Source organism: Neofelis nebulosa, chromosome 7, assembly GCF_028018385.1.
Source record: "Neofelis nebulosa isolate mNeoNeb1 chromosome 7, mNeoNeb1.pri, whole genome shotgun sequence".
Classification (NCBI taxonomy): domain Eukaryota; kingdom Metazoa; phylum Chordata; class Mammalia; order Carnivora; family Felidae; genus Neofelis; species Neofelis nebulosa.
In genome coordinates this window covers 140,187,948-140,210,831 of record NC_080788.1, presented here as the reverse complement: position 1 = coordinate 140,210,831, position 22,884 = coordinate 140,187,948, and the positions used below count along the sequence as shown (strand labels likewise).

Genomic DNA, 22,884 nt, shown 5'->3' with positions numbered 1-22,884 from the left:
AATTACTTAAGCTAATTTATCTAATTGTAAATTACTGGTGTATATCCATGCTCTTCATTATCCCTGTTATCAACGGATTCCCAACTTAGCAACAGCTCATGCTTACCATTAACCTCAAAAAATGCCTACTTACAAGAACCTGAACTAACGACAAGTTGCCCCATTACTCCCCAAAGTACTGCTTCACTGGGAGGACCTGTTCTCAAAGTATACACTCAAAGGTAGGAGTTTGATCTAATTCCCCTCCGGTTGTCCAGTTCTTGGAGAATGCATGTTAGAGGTTAGATCACCAATACTCAAAGTACAGGGATCGAGTGACGTGCTAATGTCCTGTGGTCTGGTCTGGCTTCAGTCTTAATGCACTCTAGCCATAAAACACCTGCCAGCATGTAGTTTTACTGCTGATAAGAAAAACAAGGAGTAAAAATTCAGAAATCTGTTTTAAAGCTCATGTTAAATAGAACTTATGTCTAAAAGAACAGTGAAACTATTGTAATCAAGGAAACCATGAGATTTGTTGGACACCCCCCCCCCCCCCAGCCAACCCCATCAATGGGAATGGTTGAGGTGGTCATGGATACAATGAACTAGATGTTTCAATGGGTACCTTCTAACTCTGAGATCTCAGGAACAGATTTTTTAAGTTAAAAAAAAAAAAAAAAAAAAGCTTGCGAAATGTGTGTGTCTGTGTGCGTCTGTATGTCCATCCACCCAACAGTCTTGGCAGATGGCAAAAAACATACATGCAAAATTATGCAAGAACTTTCATCGTCAAGAAACTGAAGTGTCCACATCTGGGCCACTTTATAAGACAAAAGCCACAATGATATAGTAGTTTCCTTAAAAGACATCGGACCGGTAAAATAATGCTCACGTAACCTAGGACAGCGAAAAAATTTTAGGCAAAATCTGTACCTTTCAGATCAATATTAAGAGTGTCAAAAATTCTAGTGGACTATCAAGGGGACCACACAAAACACAACAGCTTACTTGAATGCCAGCAACCTAAGCTTCCTAACAGTGATAGGTGAAACACACACACAATTATAATTATTATTGACTAAGGTATTTAACAACCCATAAACTAATCAATACTTACTCCAGCCAAAGCTCATTCTTGAGACTGTCAAACTAAAGATTTTGAGGAGGCTGCTGTCTGGAAGAAAACAGGCTTTCTGTAAAAACTGTAGTCCTAGTTTCTAAATAAAACTTAATTTTACAAAGCCAAATTCGGATGGATGATTAAGTGTTCTTAAGAATCTGCAAAGATAATTCTTTACAGTGGGAAGTATGTGTGTCCTATTTGCAAAGAATACGTCCTGAGCACTCATTCCACGAACTTTAGGATAAAAGTGGGAATGGGAGGCAAGTCTAAATTAAAAAAGACGCAGTAGCCTAATAGTACAGCAAAGCTCTTCTAATAGTGTTGGCACAGTGTGCAGGCACGGTCGGTTCTCTGCTGGGGGCAGCTTTCTTGGCTGTGAAGGCGGATCATGCCCTCTGTCACTCATGGGGAGCAGTTCTGCCCAACTGTCTCTTTTCAACAACTTTATCATCAATCTCTTTATTAACAGCTCCACTGCAGTCAGAAAACGCAAACAAGGACCAATTCTCATGCCAGATTTCTGGAAATCACATAGCACCAGGCACCACACAGTGTGAAAGTTTGTAAGGAGGGTGTCGTGCCAAGAGAGAGACAGCATCCACAAGGAACAGGCACAAAGTTGGGACATTTTGCATTATTACAGTAAAATACATACACCTACTTTCTTATGCCTGAAATTTGAAAAGAACCCAGACACCCACATATGCATGTATATATGGGGATGCAGAGGGGAACAGCCGTGGCACGAGATCATTTTACTCCCCAGAAATAACTGTTATTTTGCATTGACATAAGTCTTCTTAAAGGAAAAATTGTTTAAAAAAAATGTTTTAACGATCTTAGGGACTCTGACATTATTAGAAAACACACAAGACTGAACTAACTGCAATGAGCCTGTAAGAAACCCATAAAACTAAAATTCTTGAATTATTCAAAATACGTATTTTCAGATTGAAATCTGTTGAATCAGAAAATAGCATCATACAAATTAATTAAAAGAAATGCTTCTAAAGGGCTTACAAAGTATTTCTGAGAAAGAGATTTAAAAAGAAAAAAATCAGGTCATAATCACGTGACTGACATGAAATTAAAAACATCCACGTTAGGTGAAAACAGAGTATACGGTCTGGATACTTCCAAATACTGAGATGCAGGAGACTTACACGAGGTGATGCGTTGTCACTTTAACTGTTAATTACATTATACTCAGCCTGAGACTTAAACCTTAAACTTAATGGCTTTCTCGTTAATCTGTTTCTATTTCAAACCATTGATGCAGCAGTTTGAAAAATACTCAACTACACAGGAAACAATGGGTATGAAATGCACCGAAGGGCTAGGATACTATGTAACTGAATCTATACTGTTCCAAATAATGTGTTTTTGCTGTGGTAGGTCTCAGGTAGGCCTTATGGCTGTGGGGTCTGTGCTCAGCTGGGAAAAAGAACTCTGCTAAGTCCAAGCGTCAGTGGCAAGTTCAAGCCCAGGGTCAATCAGCTCAGGGGCTTCTAGCTCCTGGCTGTTTATTTTCACAATGTAAAACAAAACCCACACATTCGGAGGCTTCCCCTGGTCTATTCTGGCACCTCATAAAGCGGGAGTGTGGAAGGTGCAGCATAAATCCATTGTCCCGACTGAAAAATAACACAGGTAAACAGAAACTCTAAGTGGGGTGGCAAGGAGAAAACATTTTTTGATTAAGGGATTATCCTGTACCTGAGAAATATAGCAAAAAAGGTAAAGCTTCTATTCAAGCACACAACAGATTTCTCTTTTTCATTTCGAAAGATGACCCATTTCCCATCCTATGAGTGCAGCATATAGATACCCAGAACAGAAGGAAAGGGAAGGCAGCGCCTCATTTAAAAGTTCACATTTTAAACAGCTGGTTAAACTCTAAGCCCTCAACAACACTCTGCCCTGTCGATAGGATTTTTCGCTTTCTGAGAACGGGAAGCCTTTAAAGAAGGTTAACTGTGGAAAAAAAGCACAGGAGCCAAAATTACCACCTTTCACACGCATGTGATCTTTCTGAAATGTGAACCTGAGCAGAGCCTCAATTCTACATTTTCAAGGAAAGGCCTGTGAACTAGGAGATGGGGGGGGGGGGGGGCGGGAAGTGTGCTTCAAACTCCATCCCTTTCGATAAAATCGTATACGCTCGGTCGCCGATCAGCCGCAGTGATGTCCACAGGCCCCGGAGACAACAGTGTGTCTCTGAGGAAGAGGAACAGAAGCTGAAGACTCCCAAGTACAAGAAATCACTTCTAGGATGAAGTATAGACAAGCACTTGTAAAATACACGGCTCAGAAATACTGATGCCAATAAAGCCACATAAAATGTCACGAGAATGTTTCAACTGGTACGTACAGAGAAAGGATGAATAAATGGATCATGCCAATACAAAAAACACACTGCGCACAATTAAACAGGCCACTTGTCACGGTATGACTGAAAGTCACGTGTATTACAGAGCACGCTCAACACCTCAGGTACCAAGTTCAGGTCTAAGTGAAGACAGCCTCCATTTGTGATTCTGGTTTGAAGAAAAACTACCAGGAAAGGAGTAAGGTGGAGAATTTGAAACAAAACACGCAATTCAGGCTAAAAGCAACTAATTTTCCCTGTGCTGTTCTTTTATTAGAATCAAAATAGGCAAAAATCTATCCACAATTCAATGCCTTTTTAGAGAAACCGTTTCTCTTTTTGGGCAAATGCATTTAAGTGCACAGGCAGTTAGTACTCCCGGGGCTCGGTCTCCAAGCTTGTGTATATTAATGATTTACCCTTTCGTACACCCATTGCTACTTGGAGCTGCTGATCACTTTTTGCCACCTTGACTGCAGCCAGAACTAATGCTACGCAGAGAGCTCCAAAACATTTTTGTGTGTGGAGAAAAACACAGAGGTGTTAATTAGAAAAATACAAACTTTATTCCAGAATATACCCAGAGCCACAAAACACACAACTTTCAAGTATTCTGCTAATTCAGCAAGATGCATGAAAAGCCCGAAGACCACGTAGGTGACCAAAGTCAGAAAGTGTGATATTCAGTCCCATGTTTAAGTGTCTGTCTAGGTAGAAGAAGTCCAGCAAGTTCAGGTCTGTAGGTGTGAACAACGGAGTCAAGGATAATTTTTACAATATTTTCCCTTTTACTGAACAGCCCCGGAAGCTTAATAAGAAGTTATCCCGTGTTGCAGTCGTAAATTGTTATACACACACATAAGATGTGTAGACGTCTTACATTATACTCAGCCTGAGATTTAACCCTCAAACCTTAATAAGACAAAGGTATAAGGATTTGGCATTTCGGGAACGAAATACACACAAGTGCGTGTCCGGGAGAACAACGGCTTTTACCTCAGGAGGGCCGCCCCTCCCCTAGAAGCACTTAAGATGGCCATACTCAAGAGCGGGCACTACAAACAAACGAAGCAGTTCCCTCTTACCCCACGACTTTAGTATGCAACGCTGAGCATCTGGGGGGGTTAAGAGAAGCAGTATCTGGTTCAGGCTCAGCACAATGAGAAACAGGAGATCTCAGCTGGCTGTGGTCTAGACCCTCAACTCACGGAAAAACAACAGCGCCACCTGCTGACACGGGTGCGAGACAGAGGACCAGTCGCATGGAACACCAACAGCTTTGGAAAAGAAACGCATCATCAGCAGTACACGGTCCACACGACTGAGACAAACATGCAGAAGAGGTATAGTGTCTACGTACACACATACTGTAGCCAGAGGGGCAGCTGAGAGTGAATTAATAGTAACTATATTCACATCTTCCTCCTTATAATGATCATGTATATGAAAAATACCGATTATATAAGGTACCGATCATTACTAGACTGCCACTGCTAAGCATACGTTAACAAGAAGCAAATCCTTTGTCAAGGTAACCTAGGTAAACTCCTTTGCCAATCTTCGCTGACAGCCGTCCCCTAAAGTTGTAAGTATAACCAATGTATCGCTGAAAAAAACAAAAGAAATCAAGTCAGTCCGAAGAAACCAGCCAACTGTGGGATTGTGCTGTTTTTTTTTTTTATTGTGTTTTCAATGGAGAAATACATCATCTGTTTACAAAATAGCTCTTGAAAAATACAAGGAGTACAGATACTATAAAACAAAGCAAACTCCAGTCATGAGACACTACATACATCATGCGAAAGCAACAGTCTGATCTCCAGGTTATGAAAACTAGAATTAAAAAGTCACTACACAGAAAAGGTCCAAGTTTCCAGCTTGGCAAAACTTGGGTGCAGTTACATGAAACGTTTAATAAACTGAATTGTTTTCCCCCGATGTGTAAACAAAATGACAAGACTAAATCTGTGCCTGGCAATTTCAGTCTAACTCTGAAGCTACACAAAACACACAGACACCTTGTACACTTCACCTGTTAGCATGACCATCTTTTTTTTTTTTTTTTTTTTTCCTTAGGTGGCGGGAGGAAGGGCAAGGTGACTGTGCGGAGCGAAGATGTGGGAAGCGGAAACACGGTCTACTAGACGTTATAAGGTACGGTGAAAAGAAAGCCTCCATTAATGCATAGCCTAAGGGGAAAGACTACACTCCAACTTTGGAAAATTAATTTGGAAGGATAGGGGAAGAGTTTAAGTAACTGCAGTTTAACATGAAAAATGCACATGTGATAGAATGGAGCACAATGGAAGATTCATAAAACATGCTCATCAGAAAAATCCGTTAGGTTTGCTTTGTCCAGATTAAGAAAAGTGTAACTAAGTTTATCAACATCTGGCATCCCTCGTACTTCGTGAAGACGGATATTCTGCTGCTTAATTATGAGGATTTATTTTCTTTAAAGAAAGGAGTTCCTAATCTGCTGATCGGATGAGACAAAATGAAAAAGGAGTAGAGGGCTGACTAGATGCCAAGTGCTTGCTAGAAATGATTTTTAAAATGTTTCTACATGTAAAATTTACTGACAAATTTCGGTCAACCGTTTAAAAATAAAAATTAGTTTAAAATTCTTGGAGAAAATGCCTTTTTGCCCACATGTCTAAAATTGAAAATCAACTTCACTACAGAGAGGAGTTCCGTGGAGTGTACAAAATTCCGCATACTCAGAGATCAAATGGCCTTCCGAGACAGGTCGTCACAGTCCACGGGCGTGACTTCTAGTCACCCTCAAGCCTCAGCCGCGGGACCAAAATTTAGTGTTCTGTGCCATGTGGCCACAGGATCATTGGTTTCACATCATGGCTTAGGAAAATACTGGCATTTTGTTTTTTATGAAATCAAGTTCTACCTTACTGCGTACAAGCAGAAAGGGAAAAGAAAAGGGGCGGGGAGCAAAAAGCTTTGTTTCAAAGACAAACAGGTTGAAGGCAAAAGAAACGTGGAGCTTTAACAAGCTCAAAGAAACACAGTCGCTGGCTGATCGCTGATTTGTATGCACTCTGAACAATTCTATAAATAAAACCAATATAGCATTTCTTAATCATGACCCCATCAAAAGCAACTATTTCCTAATTATTCTCTCCATGTCAAATATATACCCTAGGACTGACATTTCATTTGTAAGGGTTCGAGCTCCCGCACAGGGACTGAACGAGATGTACTCTTACCGTTTCCCTCAAGTAGAACAGGATACCGCTGCACGACAGTATCCAGTCTGCAGACTGATGGTAAAGGAAAGTTTTCAGGAAAAAAACGAAAATCCATCAAGCCGAAAATCTAAAATTAGTTCTCCTTTCTAATAAAAAAATTACATAAAAGTGCATCATCGAACAAGGAATTCTTATGCCAGTTTGTATTGCAAATTTTCCAAACAATGCATCAAACATAAACCCGATCCAGATGTCAATTATGGATACAAATATAGCTTGAGGTGTTTTTTTTTCTTTGTTTTAAAGGCAGTAATTTTTTTAATTTTTTGAAATCGTTAATGCAACTGTTGCTAACACAATAATAACAGTACTTCTGGCTTCACATACTAACCTGGACTCTTCCGATCAAGTGCTGATTAGCCCAGTAAGGGAGGCCACAAAAAAAACCTAAATCCATTTTCAGTCATGTCTAGTCTTGTACCCTCCATTCTCCTTTTTTAGCATTTGAAGACAACAGGTTGAGTTGGCAGATATTGTTTATGGACCCCTGAGGTTGTTTTTACCGATTCAATCTCAGTTTTATTGAATTCTTGATAACAGGAATAGGATTTGCAGGGAGAGCAGGGATATCAGAAAGGTCTGTACTGGATGTTTTCTGAGAACGAAAGCAAAGAACACAACATTGTTCAAAGCACTGTAACTTAAAAACGAGATTTACTTTCCACTGCTTTACTTTCTACGAAATGGATGGGACCTTACCATAGACGTATTAAAAATTTTAAGAAAAACAAAAATGAGGTGCAAATAAACACGACTATTACTGTGAAATGATTTGCTCCGCACTTGTAGAAATTTTCAAATAATAAAGGAGGCATATTTTAGCAATACACAGAAAACTCCTAAGTAATTTAAAACACAGATTTATAAACACGCTGCCCTAAGGACGACCTGTCATATAGTTATTCGATTCACGTTGCACTGTATTTACTCGAAACAGCACTAAGAGCTGTAGCATTAACTGGTATTGGAGCACCCCCATGTGGGAGAACACTTAAAATTCACCTTCTACACGGGAGCAGCGGTTACCGGTCAATTTATCATTTTCTGACCGTACAAACTGTAAAAATCGATACAGCTGAGCCAGAATTTAATTCCTCTAGATTTTAGCAAAGTTCCATGTCAAAAAAGGATTAAATCTCAAGCCTCTGTTAACATTCAAAAACAGAGATAAATTTTTAAGTGTTTTATTATGGGAAATTCCAGGCATCCACACGAGCAGAGCACGTTGGCTGATGAATCCCCACTGGGCCGTTACCTTCGCCGGCGGCCCAACCACAGCCAACCACCCCTCTCTCACCTCCACCCCCAGCTTACTTGGAAGCAGATCCCAGAGATCCTAACATGTTGTCTGTATTTCAAGTTTATCTCAAAGCAGTAAGGACTCTTTGTTACACACAGCCACGACATTATAATCCTCTCCCCAGAAACACAGACACCGCTGCTATTACCAAATAAAGGGATGTACTTCCTTGTCATCTACATAATCACTGTTTTTAGAACTGGGTGTTTTCTCTCTCAATGGCTCTAGGAATGTTTACATTAGAATATAAGTTTCACTCCCTCATAAATATACCCAAAAAGGCAAACACCCACGAGTACTGACCACGATAGGGATGAACTTATTAGTAAGGCAAAACTATGAGAACCGTTCTCCAGAGTAGTGCGGCAGAGGCCAAAAGCCATGCAATCGCATCCCAGGAGTTCACGACTGCTGAACAGCTTTGTCCACGTATCAATACCAGGCACATTTCCTAATGCTGTTTTAGTTACTTCCTCCACCCCGAATTTTTATTAGATAAAAGTTATGGAAATAAAAGACATTCCAGAAAGTGAACACGACGGTTCTCTCTTTAGAGGCTATGAGGGCTAATGGTCAGCAAAAACACATTTTAACATTATCACGTTAAAATAACCCCGAACCTTACAAAGCAGCGAAATACCACTGCCTCAGCTCAGCAGCTTTGCCGTGAGCAACACCGACCTCCCGAGGGTCACCAGCTCAATGTGCACGTAAAGAAAATATTTACTTCGTGTCAGAGTGTGACCTAGACGTTGAAGTAGAATCAATCTGAACAATTGTTTCACAAACAAATGAAGGTTCCCAAATCACTATTTAAAAAAAGATTCCAGGTGCCTACTGTATGCAAGGGACTGCCACAGAGAGAATTTCTAGGACAAATGAAAAAATAATTTTAAAGAATTATGGGTTACATTAAATTAATAATTGAAAATCAGAAGTAAAATGTGAGACAGAAACACATTTTAAAAATAAAAAAAAAAAAAAAAAAAAAAACTTATCAACCTCACAAAAAGATCCACAAAGAATGGTTTTTGGTTCTACCATAATTTAAAATTCACTCTGACCTATAAAGAAAACCTCTGTAAGAATACTGCATCTTGTGACTACTGAGGATTTAAATGATTTGCAGTATCAAATAATATACTCAGGGAGGAGTCGGCATCTGGACAGTGCAAAGAACGGTCCCATTAAATCCAATGTTCTAGCTTTATACTACGATACAAGTAGTTACTGTCACAAAGATAATTTTAAGGGTCTTTGGCATATGCTCATTTTAGTTCATTATACCCCACTAATCTTAACAACATTTATAAAACTCTCCTTGCTTTTTGCACTTAGTACCTGAGAGGCCAACAGAGAAGCCGCTGTCTGAATAGTTTCTGATTGAGTTGTACTTGTCTCTGTATCAAGTTGTTCCTGTGAGACAAAGAGGACGGGGGAGGAAAGAGACTTAAAAAAGAATAAAAGAACATAACTGGGTTTGGTGGCTAATAAAGAAGACAAATTGGAAGACAAGAGGGTCAAGAGAAAGATGGGACTACATCACAAACTCATCTAGTAAGCCTCACCGTAGGCTCTTTCATCATTTCAGATACACATAAATTTCTACTTGCCTACTTAAATTCTATAGGCATGGTCAAAATCTCCCATGACTTTCCAACTACCTCCAACTTGGACATCTGAAGAAAATAATCACTAAAGATGCACACAGGCACATTAAGAAATGTTGCCCAGACACTAATTAACACGATATAAACCCAAGCTCTTAGCTATGTGAAAAAAACCCAGTTACTATTATTAAATAAAATTACCCAAAAGGACAAAAACTGCTCCCACACCTTTAATTAAAAGTAAAAAAAAGTCCCTGAAACATTTCTCTCTCTCTCTCTTTTTTTTTTTTTGGTTTCTCCTCCCCTCCTCAATAATCAATGCACTGATCTACTCTATTATCAGAAAAGACAGGGCGAACCATGTCATTCCTCTGAACTTTTTTAAAGGTGTGCACAAAGCAAAATAATACATACACACAAAGATGAAAATAAACATAAACATTTGAATTTCTACAAAACAACATATACAAAAAAACAATGAAATGGCAATTTTCTCTTACGGAACAGAAAGGGGTAAACAGGGTGTAGGTAACAGAAATGGAAGAGGTGCAGGCTTTCTGAAGGACAAACTGGCAAAATGTTATCAAGTCTTAAAAGTAAGTGTATGATCTGCCTCAGCAATTCCTTTCGTTAATTTATTCTAATAAACATAAACGGATGCCAGGTATTTAGCTACAGTCAATAGGACAATAGGAAAGAGCAACTTTTTTTTTTAAAACAGAAACAATCGCTAAAAATACGGAACTGTTGAATAAAATATAGTAATGGCCTTGAGACAGCATTCTAAACAGCCGTTAATATTTTGTGAATTATGTAATCACAGGGACAGTTTCTCCTGGTTTACAGAGTAAAGGTTGGAAGGTAGAAGGCACTGGCACGTATGCCCAAATAAATTCTATAAAGACATCAAAAGAACACACGCTAAAATATCAATTATGGGAATAATTTGGGGAAAGTATTTCCAAATTTTCTACAATACAAGGAAAAAGTTAAACGCCTTCAGTACATTCCAATTTCAAAAAAAAAAAAGACGTTCGAAGTCTAATGTGGCTTGGCTAAACCACTCTCTCTCACCTCATCTACCTCGCCTCAAGCCCCACGCACCCCAGAAGGCTCAGGCCAAAACGTTCTGCCAAAGACATTCTCTAAACGCACACACCCCAATCATGAAATGACCTTCTCACTTCTCGTCATGCCCCCAATCCTATATACCCTTCAAGAACCGCCTCAGACACTTCATACATGGTCCTTCTACGAAGCCTCTTGCCCAGCGTTCCTGCCCTCCTGCCCTCACCACGCCTGCAGCCTCCATTACTTTGATCTTCTCTGGTAATGTGATTAGTTGCATCTACCTCCTATCTTCTCTGCTTGATTACAAGTTCTTTTAAAGGTACCCAACATGTCTCACTCGTCCCGCCGTTCCACTCAGGGTCCACCCAGATTACTGGGCCTTCAGTAAGGAGCTCACACATTTGAGAAATTCAATTTCAGCACTATAAATTAACATTCAAAAGGGACAAACACTTCTCTAAAAACAATACTGCAAACAACCTAAAGCCTACAGAACAAAAGACAGTACAATATTCTAGAGACATTTTTAGCACATCTTCTGTACTCTTAATCGTGTATGTATTCCAAGGCTAAATTAATATACCTTTGTTTCTGTTTTATCATGTCCACTCAAAGCAAGACAGTTAGCATCTTCGCTTGTTTCATCCTGTTTTTGAAAAAAAAAGCTTTATTCTCTAAAATGAAAAATTTAGATTACTTGCCAATCAATGCTTTAATTGATAAAAAAAATTTAATTTTTTAAAATTCAAATAAATTATAAATTATAAAATAAATTATAAAATAATTTAACCTGTAAGATCAATTATGGCCTTAAAATAGATTACTCGCTCACTTGAAAAAAAATTTTAATGTAACATATTTAATTTGGCTTCAGTATCTTCCAAACTTAAAAAGAATATGAAAAAAACTGTTACTGTTGATCAATACCACCTAAGTACATTCCCCAAAACCACGAGTTTCAGAAAATATTTTTTGTAAGGAAGAGAAAAAAAAGAGTTCTTTGATCAAATAATTTACAAACTTGAACACTATCACACCACCTCCGCCCCCTTTTTAGGAGATTCACGCATATATTGGCACATAAAAGATTCTGAGAAGTTCAAGAAGGAATACCTCTTTAGCTTTCCCAAACTTAATTAACCACACAATCCCCCTGGCTTAGTAAAACTTATTAACATCCTGAAGAAGAGTGCTCTCTTCTGGTCTTAATTTTTTAATTTATTATAATTCTATCCAAAACCAACTCGTTTTTGGGAAAGGAGGGAAAGGAGGAGTCAAAAGTTACTGTACTTTCCCGTTCCTGCAGTCACTTGCAATTAATGTCACTTTCTTAAGAAAAACTATCTTTTAACACTAACTTCTCTGCTATGTATTTACTGGCCGAACTTTTAATTTTAAATGTGGCTTTAAAACAAGACATAGAAACCACGGAGTTTCTATGAGTGGGAGAGATTTAACAACAATATAAACCAATTCCAATAAGGACCTTATCTGCATCCTGCAAACATTACAAACTTAAAGAACAGTAATGTGTCACAACTGGGCAAATTTCAACACTGACTGGATATGTTAACACTTCAGAATTATTGCTAATATTGGCAACTATACTGGTGTGTGTGTGTGTGGGTGTGTGTGTGTGTGTGTGCGCACACATACAAATACACGCACACATGTGGTAATAATATACTGTAGTTGTGTTTTTAGAAGTCTTGACCTTTACTATACACAGAAATATTTCTGGCTGAAATGATATGCCTGGGATTTGCTTCATAACAATGGGAAAGGAATCAGATGTGTGGATGAAGAGGGTTGGCCATGAGGTGCTCAACTGCTGAAGCTAAGTGATATAAACAGGACTGTTCATTGTAATTTTGTTCATGTTTGAAATTTTCCGTAAGTTTAAAAATACATATATAGCATCACTGAACCATATAATCTGGGTCAAACATTTTTCTATTTTTATCTTACATTCCATTCTTACCATTTATACGTATTTGTAAAGCCTTTGCATATGATGCAAATTAAGCAGACGTAAACTCCCTGACAATTCCTGAAACCCTCCCGTCTCAATGCATGTTAGTATATTATTAAGACCCGTGGTTTCTTTCTGGTTTGCTAAAATTTCTAATATCAAGTACTCACTAACAGAGCATAAAACACCCGGTTTAGGAGAGCTTCAAAATTAGTATATTCATAACAGTCCTCTGCTTTAGCACCATGAGACTTAGCCCTGGGTTCTAATCCCAACTCTGACTTTAATTAGCTTTATAAACGGAAAGCCACTGAAACTCAAGTTCCTCTTCCAGGAAATGAGATCAGTCTAGGAGATAACCTAAGATCTCTTTTATATTGTAAAATTGTTTTTGTTAGTCAACTCCATGGAGTTTCCATAAGCAAAACCTAGACTGTGAGAAAACCTAAGAAAACAAAACAAAAACAAAAACAAAAAACTGCAAGGAAAAAAGGGAGGGAAATCTGTATTTTAAAGAATACTTAAGGGACATCATTCAATAGCTACACAGAGATCTTACTTAGCTCCAGACTGGAACAAATAAAGACTTTTAAAGAAAAAAAAAAAAAAAAAATCAATGATGATGCGATCAGGGGCATGTGAGCACTGACTAGATATACGGTATTAATGAATTTCATTTTTCTGAGTGGGTTAGGTTTATTTTGTTTAAGCTGTTTTTTGTAATCCTTACCTTTTAGAGGACTTTAAAAATACTACTGAAATGACATGATGTCTGGGTTTTGAATCTAAATAACCCAAGTACAAAGGGAAATGGAAAAGGATGAAGAATTAAGGGTATAGGAACTGGCAGAGTCCCTTATACCTGAAGCCACATAATGGGTACACGAAATGATTCTCTTGTGTATGTATTTAGAATTTTCCATACTAAGTGCGATAATTCTATATTCCTACTGCCTCTCTAACTAGACAGGAAACATGAGTGTTTTCTACCAAGGTAAGTGCAAACCGAGGTACAAACACTGTGCCAAGACACAGGGAGTCAGAGCTCTCAGGGAGCCATTAAAAGAATTAAGCCATTAACAGTAAGGGCACAGAATGAGCAGGCATCTAGAGTTATGCTTAATATACTTTACTAAGATAAAAAGAAATATGAATTCTGAAATGCTCTGCCAACTGCAAACAAGCACCACCAGACAGAATGTGGAGCGACCAGAACTGGCACATTTTCAGGTTGCTGCACGACAGTCCTGGAGCACTCGGGCTTTCCTGAAAAGATTCCAGGGCCTAACCCCCGGAATCTCTGATTCGGGGTATCTGGAGGCCTCCATAAAATCTATACCAGGAGGGGGGGGAAACGCTGAAAAATTCTGATGTACAACCAACACTGAAAATCACTGCCTTAAGAAGTAACTACGCAGGGGCGCCTGGGTGGCGCAGTCGGTTAAGCGTCCGACTTCAGCCAGGTCACGATCTCGCGGTCCGTGAGTTCGAGCCCCGCGTCAGGCTCTGGGCTGATGGCTCGGAGCCTGGAGCCTGTTTCCGATTCTGTGTCTCCCTCTCTCTCTGCCCCTCCCCCCGTTCATGCTCTGTCTCTCTCTGTCCCAAAAATAAATAAAAAATGTTGAAAAAAAAAATTAAAAAAAAAAAAAAATTAAAAAAAAAAAGAAGTAACTACGCAGATGGGTTTTCAGAATGCGTGTTGTAAGACAGGATATAATATGTTCACTCTTCATTTAGCATCATTAGGGTGACAAAATTCATCACATTATTCATATTTACTTAATAATGACTATTTCAAAAAGAAAAAAAAAACCAAAAACCTGAAACAAAAGGTTTCAGAGTAAGCTGGGGAATAGAACACTTACAAATTAGAGACAATCATTTTTCACTAGTACAGATTAAAACATTCCCTTGAGAAAATCCAGATTCCCCCCTCCCCCCCCCCCACTCCTCCTTCTAAAGAAACTTTGGTGAAATGAGTAAACTCCTAAGTAACAACTTATCAGCCAAAAGTCACAATGAAATTGGGAGTTTCTGGAGTGTCACCTCTGGGGCACTGAGGACTGTCTCACTAATAGCAAAACAACACGAGAGTGACTCCAGGGAGCAACAAAATTGTGTAACAAGGCTACTTACTTCTATTTCATATTTTCAGACCCACACCAAAACAATGTGCACTTCGATGGTTTTCCTAAACGGAGACCCTGACAAGGTAAAGTGGCCACTTATAAAAAAATGAGAGCACTGCTAGAAAATTTCCTGAAGGTTGGAGGAAGCAGTCATCCAAGGTCTCAAAGTTAATCGGACTTGGCAACTTTTGGTTACTCATTCACTAAGAATTCCCTGAAAACCTCTCAAATTTAGTAACCCTGTAATCCCGAGTACAGTGTAAGAATCTCCAAAACCCATTTCAATCACAGAACTGTGTCCAAAGGCGCTATCGAAGGATTAGCACACATAAAAGATAGAGTTACAGGAGAATAATAAATTAGGATGACTGACGTGGAAGCCCATGCTACACTGTATTATGGACGAGACAAGCTACTTGTAAATGAGAGGCACAGCTTTATGGAAGAGGTTGTCACTGGGAGGAGTAGGAAGGGTGAAGAGAGACTATGGCCCTAAAGTGCTACGTAAAGATTTTCTAAAGCATTCTTCCTTGCTGCTTCTCAATTTTGGCTCACAAAGATTTTCTTCCACTGGATTTTAAAATACGCAGGCTGGTATTCCCATGGCTAACTAATATATAGATACCTCTTCTGTTTTGGTTTTCTTGGGGCTCTCTTCTTTATGAGGTGAGGATGTCCTCTTGACTCCTACTATAGGATTAGGTATTTTTGTTGCTGCATTTCCTGAAGGTCTAGGTGGTGGGTTTACCAGACGTGTTGAAGAAACAACTCTGGAGACCGTAGGCTTTGGTGGTGGTGAAATGGCTGGCTGTGTGGCAGTTTGAGGAATGCTTTCACTCGATGTACCTAAGAAGGTCAAGTACATGAACACACAAAAATTACAATAAATCATATTAACAGCAGGTTACAAGTAAAGCTTTATTTAGGTCTCTGAATTTTACTTCACTGATTATTATACGACAGTGTCAAACAACTGAATTCAGGCAACTTAATCAACAAATAAAGCCATCTTGCAAAACGAAGGATAAAACCAAATACAGTGTAAATATTCTCAAGCCTGTCAACCCCATCACCTTACCCCCTGAGCTTTCACTGGAATTTACTTGTGGCACAGAAACTTCAGTAGCCTGTATGTTGGTCACAGATGCTGCTGTTACAGCTGGAGCAGGACTGTTTCTGCTAAAAGAAAGAAAGAAAAGAAAGAAAAGAAAGGAAAGAAAGAAAGAAAAGAAACAAAACAGTGAAATATAAAATTCCATAACAAATTTTAATATGCGAAGTTGTTTTCTAAAGGAAATGATTCTTTAGTTTTACTTCTACATATACATCAGTAACTGACTTTGATAAAATGTAGCCAACAACCAAAAGCACACAGACATTCTAGAGCAGTGCTGTCCCACAGAACTCTTAGAGCTGTGCTGTCCATTATGGGAGTCACTGTTCACATGTAGCTACTCTGCACTTGAAATATGGCTGGCAAAACAAGGAATAATTTTCTATGATTTTAATAAATTTAAATCTCTACTTGTGGCTAGTGACTAGCATATTAGATAGGACAGTTCTTTTTTTAATGTTTATTTTTGAGAGAGACAGAGAGAGAGAGCGCGAGAGCGAGAGTGGGGGAGGGGCAGAGAGAGGAGACACAGAATCTGAAGCAGGCTCCGGGCCCCAAGCTGCCAGCACAAAACCTGACACGGGCTCACACTTAGCAAACTTCGGGATCATGACCTGAGCCGAAGTCGGACCCTTAACCAACTAAGCCACCCAGGTGCCCCTAGACAGGGTAGTTTTAAAAAACAACAACAACAACAACAACAACAACAAAAACCTGATCGTATCTGATTTGGGGAAACAGACTTAACTGATGTGGGGTATAAGAAAACTCTGTCAAACGCTATAAATAAGAAATAAGAAATTTCTTATTTACCTTTCTACAAAGGTAGAAACTCTGTAGTTTCTGCCTACAAAATCTAAGGGTTCATAACACCCTAAAAGACCACCCAGTGACCCAGATACACAACAAAGGCTTTCAAAGCCATCCCTCCTCTTCTAGGTTCTGGATCCCACTGCCTCCTGTCATCTCAGCAAACTCAAACCCTTCATCCTTTACTTTCCTATCTCTTCAACTTTTCTGTCTCAAATCAATCCTATCGTAGTTAAATAATCTCATTTTAATTACTTCCCCCCTCCCCACCCCCCCCGAAGAAAAACCAAAGCACAAAGTCCTCCGTAAAGACTGTCACTCTCTCTGCCAACTGTGGAACAATGACGCCAGGACAAGGTGGCAACGCAAAAGGCCTACGTGACATTCAGGTGCAACCAGAGCAGTCAGCTCACTAAAGCTCTGGAGAGTTCACCGGAACAGGGAAGCCCAGACATCAACAAGCACAGGGGTTCCCCGTCCCCCCTCCCCCCACCGAGGAAGACGACAAGGACACAAGGACTGTGGAGAGGGCACACACATCTAGTGTCTTACACAGAAAGGGACAGCTGGCCAGAGAAGCACCACAGAGGCAGGAGAAACCCAGAAATAGCTAGCAAAATGGCTCGTGTATAATAAATACTCCAAGTTTGCTAAGCAAATATACAATTATAAACTTAAAATCCAGAAGTTGCTTACAGAAGATTACTATTATGTAAGAAACTAATACTAAAACTTCTGAAGTTACTTAGTATGTATGCCTATTTACATACATGTGCACAAACTCAAAGTACAAAAGCTTCTATACAAACCCCAAACCTCTTATTAAAATGTCTGCTTCTTTGTGGCAGAGGGAGGGGGGGTGGGGAAGAACACTCAAACTTAAGAAAAAAAAAATCCCTGGAAATTAAGACTCTACAAATGGGGAAGTGCTTTTAAAACTACAAGATTTAGAATCCATGTTCGTGCCTGAAGTCTTCAGACTGTGCACAATTAGCCTAAAAACACAGCACGCATTCAAAGGCCAAGAGAAGAAAAGTGACCCTATCTGACTGCACGCCTACATCTCCCCTACTGCATATTTGTCCAAAGAATCATCCTAACCTCCACCTCTGCCATTGGTTCTATTTTAACTAGCAATCCGATATTTAAAACTGCTTCTTAAAATACGAAATATGAAATATAACACGCATTCACAAAACTGCTCAAGTTTTAAGTATCAACTCATTAATTAACAAAATGATCGGCACAACTAAAAATATTAGCAGCACCTGAGAAGTCTACCATAAACAGCTCACTTCAAAGATACCCTAGTTATTAAAACAAACAAAAAAAGACTCTGCAAGCATATACCGTAAGAATTTACAGAAGTAAAAATAAATATGGCTTTTTGTGTTCTAATTTTTGCCACCATAGCCATGTCTTTCTTTCGTAAGAAAAGTATTTAGGGGTGCATGGGTGGCTCAGTTGGTTGAGCACCAGACTCTTGATTTCAGCTCAGGTCATGATCTCACAGTTAGTTAGTGGGATCAAGTCCTGTGCTGGGCTCTGTGCTCACAGAGCACAGCCTGCTTGAGATTTTTTCTGTCTCTCTCTCTCTCTGCCCCTCTCCCACTTATATATAAAAAAAGTTTCCTGTAACTAAAACCAGCCCACAGAGATCTTCACCTCCTTCAGGAGACCCCTAATATTTTCATAGATATGTTCTCCTGCTGCACATATAGAAGCAGCTCCAGGACAGAAAGGTGGTTTTCTCTCTCTTGTGCGTTCTCCTTAGCACACCACACAGTTCCCTGAAGGTTAGCAGATATCTCAATACAGCTCTTTCTGGATTAAGTTGGGATTACATCCCACTAAAGCCATCATAAGTTGAAAATATCTTAAGTCGAAAATCTATTTAATACACATAACCAACTACCAAACGTCATAGCTTAGCCTAGCCTACATTAAACATGCTCGGGACACTTACGTTAGCCTGTAATCGGACAAAACCACCTAACACAAAGCCTACTTTATAATAAAGTGCTGAATATCTCTTGTAATTTACTGAATACTGTACCAAAGGGAAAACAGAATGGTTGCATTGGTGCAGAATGGCTGTCTGGGTACCGGCCGTTGACCCTGTGACTCAGGGCTCTCTGCTGGTGCCAGGAATCGGGGACTATCGTACACAGTATGTTGCTAGTCCCAGAAAGGGTCAAAATTCAAAACGCGACGCATGGTGTTTCCTGACTTTGTCCTGCTTTTGCACCATTATAAAGTCAAAAAATGTCGAACCACGAAAGTCAGGAACTATCTGTGTCGGAAACTTGAGGGATTACGGCGCTAACATTCATTCATATCTGAATGAAGACATACCTGTTCCAAAAACGGAATACAAGTACGACACAACAGGACAAAAATAATTACTTCCTCCCCAAAATAAGTTTAATTGCTGTTTTTAAAAAAGTCAGAAGATGGGGAAAAATAAACAGATGACTTTAACGAGAGAATCCATCAAATGTGTTTAGTCAACAGCCACTCCACTTCATCCCCTCGTCTGCCTTACCCCTGAGAGCTGCCAGAACTGTTCAATGGACTGGTCTTCATAGCACTAGTAGGTGAAGGCACAGACATGCTGTTGTCACTGTCCATAGACAAGTCGAGGCTGCTGTCATTGAGAGGTGTCAATCTGACACCTTCCGTCGAATGCTGCAATTAATAAAATTAAATATTTTTAATTTTACTTTAAATTAAATATTAGATAAATTAAATATTTGAAATATATTTCAAATTATCTTTATTTTAGCCAGATCTCTGAAACACCAACATCTTTTACTCTGATAAATGATTTCTATTAGAAAGTACAAAGGAATGAGGTCCGGAAAAACCAGAAGTGTCATGCTGACTTATAAGGCAAACATTTGGGAGATGTACACTTGCTGGCTTCCAAGAGGCCTCGGACCACAAGACAGTTCCTCCACGGGAGGAAACAGGAGAAACGGTGCAAAACTAAACGTACACGCTGTCCTTAAGACACGCTGCGCACTAAAAAGCACTCTCGTGTGGAAACAGATGGACCTTAAATCAGAGGACTATGAATATACACAGACACACAGACATGTGTATTAGGAAAACAGTCTTAATGATAAACACAATACTAGCAACGAGGATCTCTGGTTATTGGGTTTATGAGCAATTTTTAAATCAATTTTTAATTATTCTGAAATGAATATAAAATCGTGTAATTTCAAAAAAGTTATCAACTAAGTACAGTGTAGCGCCACTTCTAAACATTTGTAAATAAATGAGCTTCTCTCAAAGCAAGAACTTCTGGTGCTCTGACCGCCAACTTAGAATTTTAACATGATACATCCACTAGTATAAATTTTCCTGTGAAAATAAATTGTGTGAAAGTGAAACCTAATATACACATGTAAATCCTAATGCTAGTCTTGCTTCTCAAAAATCAAAGCACTCAAAAAGGTTATTTAATATAGGAAAGCCCAAATAAAACTTAAACTATGAATGGTTCTATGGGATGAAAGTTGATTTCTAAACAACGTAGGTTTCTCTTTCTACAATCAATAGTAGTGCAATATCAAATTGAGTTTCTTCAGCTTCTTTTTTTTTCCAGAATACTTTTTAACCTTGGTGCTCATTTACCTACAGGAACATTTTATTAAATTGTTTTTCCTTTCCTTCTTTTTTAAAAAGGTATTATTTATTTTGAGAGAACACGGGCAAGCAGGACAGGGACAGAGCGAGAGACAGACAGAAAAATCTATGAGCTATTAGCACAGAGCCTGATGCAGGGCTTGAGCTCACAAACCATGAGACCATGACCTGAGCCAAACTCAACAGTCGGATGCTTAACAGACTGTGCCACCCAAGGCGCTCTCTACAGAAACATTTTAATGGAAAGGATTGCACTGTTGACAAAAACCCATACCCCATTTACGTGTATGTGCATACGTGCGTGTGCTCTCTGGTTACTGATCAAACGGGGAAGATGAGATTTGGCAGAAGGGAGAGGAAGAGAAAGTAATGCCACTTGTTCACGTAGTCAGTTGCGTTGTGAAACAAATCTTCTAGTGCACATCTTTCCTACACAAAAATGCTACCAATTTCACTCTCCACCAAAGATTTGTACAGGAAGAAAATTACACTCAATTCTACAGTTACTTGCCTGACCAGGTGATCAAAATACCTATGAGACAACAGGCCACTGCTGAGGATGATCTGTGAACGTGGAGGTTTTAACTGGTTGGTCTGAACACAAAACGGCTGCTCTGCTTTGCCTCTGTGTCTATACCAAATTTGGCAAGAGACTTCAATGCCAAGAAATCATAAAGATTCTATAGAAACTTTCCAATAAAAGATAAAGACAGAACATACTAAAGAGAGAAACCTAGGTTCAAGTCATGTTGCTAACTCTACAACCTTGGGCAAGTTTTTCAGCCACTCTGTTTCTCCTATAAAAGACATACTTGTAGACTGTTGTAGTATTCAATACAGAAAAACACTTGTACAGTGCTTTGCAAATAGCAGTTTATAAAAGGATGGTATTAATAAGAGTCTAAAAGAAAAGCTTCACAGATCTAGATTTCTAGATACTTCTAAAAACAAGAAAATACTATTTTACTAGTGGCTAGAAATAATCCAAATGATGTCAAATCAAGGACAGATATAAGCATACCATAGCTATACAAAGAAATACTAAGCAGCCACATAGTATTTGTAATGTAATGTAATCTGGATACATAATAAGCACCCAAAGAGGAGGTCACAAAAGGCAAGTATCACCAAAAACCTTTTAAAAATACATATGTATAGGTTACATATGTGCACTGAAAGGTCTATATAGAAATAAAACTGAAATGCTGAAGAGTAGCTGTTACTGGGTGATAAGATTATAGTGAAGCTTTATTTGATAAATACAATGTCTGGACTAAATAATAAATTTCTGATCATTCATAAGTCTTTTCAAATTCCACATGATTATGTGTAAGTAGATAAAACTTTAAGAAGTAGAAAAAAATTTACTTAAACTATACTTTAGTTGCTCCAAATATCAATGTAGGAGGGTTTTTGGTTTTTTGTTTTTTTTTTTTAAAGTAGGCTTCATGCCCAGCCCGGAGCCCAACATGGGCCTGAACCTATTACGATACTAACAGCAAGACCTGAGCTGAGATCAAGAGTCCGACACTCAACGAACTGAGCCACCCAGGCACCCCTAGATAGGAATTTTAATTTAAAAGGTAATCTGAACCAAGGGTCCTGGAAAATCTAATTACCTCAGTTATAAATAGCTGTTTTAATGGATGTAAGTGTTAAAGAACAACAATCTATTTATATTTACATTCACTTCTGAAAATGTGTAAAATGTTTACATATTTTTACATGCAGTAAATACATATTTAAGTGCAGTTGTTTAAACTCATTAATAACACCAAGGGACAATTAGAAGACAAATGTCTGACTTGACACTTTAGTTTAAAAATAAAATTATTCACTGGTAAACTTTATGTATGCTTTATAACAATTAAACAAATAAAATGGCTTGAAATAACAGCAGTACATTTTATCACTTTCTAGATATTACTTAGTTAACTCATAAAAAAGCATCAGGTTGAGAAGAGAATGACAAGCCGTATAAAGGCTTTACTGTGGTAAGCCATTTTAAAAATGAAAATGCCTTTTACACCTGCATTTTAGACCCAAATAAAAAGGCAAGTAAGCACCTCTGCCCCCAAAGTTCTGATGATAACAACAGAAACAAGTATGAGCACTCACTATGTGCCAAGCACAGAGTACCTATAATATCCTTACAAAATACCTAACGAGGTAGATAAAAATATTATCTCCATTTTAGAGAAAAAGCGAATCAAGAACATGACGTTTGTTCCAGAATCGACCCGGGTCTCACAGCTGGGAGGCCGTGAAGCCTGAAATCGAGCCAGCTGACCCACAAAGTCTCGTCCTTGGCTCAGATGCTTGTACCATAATAAACGCTATGCTCTAAGACACAAAACCTTATGATGCCGAAGCCCTTTGTGTGTTAGCTTCGTCCTCTGTCCCAGCCCCAGCCCCGGATGACCAACCATCACCCTGAAAAGTGGTGGCCATCGTTCTCTAACAGACTTTTCTTTCCTATTCTCTC

At 38.9% G+C, this 22,884-nt stretch overlaps 1 protein-coding gene across 8 annotated transcripts in view; it reads right to left on the bottom strand.

Annotated features, from left to right (window-relative positions):
- Positions 1 to 5,128: 5,128 nt before the first annotated feature.
- PAPOLA (poly(A) polymerase alpha) overlaps positions 5,129 to 22,884 on the bottom strand; it is a 61,780-nt gene continuing 44,024 nt past the window's right edge. For 2 of the 8 annotated variants that reach the window (XM_058740242.1, XM_058740239.1), the window contains exons 17-22: positions 19,291 to 19,433; positions 15,900 to 16,000; positions 15,447 to 15,667; positions 11,304 to 11,366; positions 9,381 to 9,455; positions 5,129 to 7,334 (exon numbers count right to left, since the gene is read on the bottom strand). In XM_058740242.1, the coding sequence (XP_058596225.1) occupies positions 7,239 to 7,334; positions 9,381 to 9,455; positions 11,304 to 11,366; positions 15,447 to 15,667; positions 15,900 to 16,000; positions 19,291 to 19,433 (699 nt within the window). In that variant the 3' untranslated portion in view covers positions 5,129 to 7,238. The remainder of the gene's footprint in view (positions 7,335 to 9,380; positions 9,456 to 11,303; positions 11,367 to 15,446; positions 15,668 to 15,899; positions 16,001 to 19,290; positions 19,434 to 22,884) is intronic. The other 6 variants (XM_058740240.1, XM_058740244.1, XM_058740245.1 and 3 more) reach the window with 6 other exon arrangements.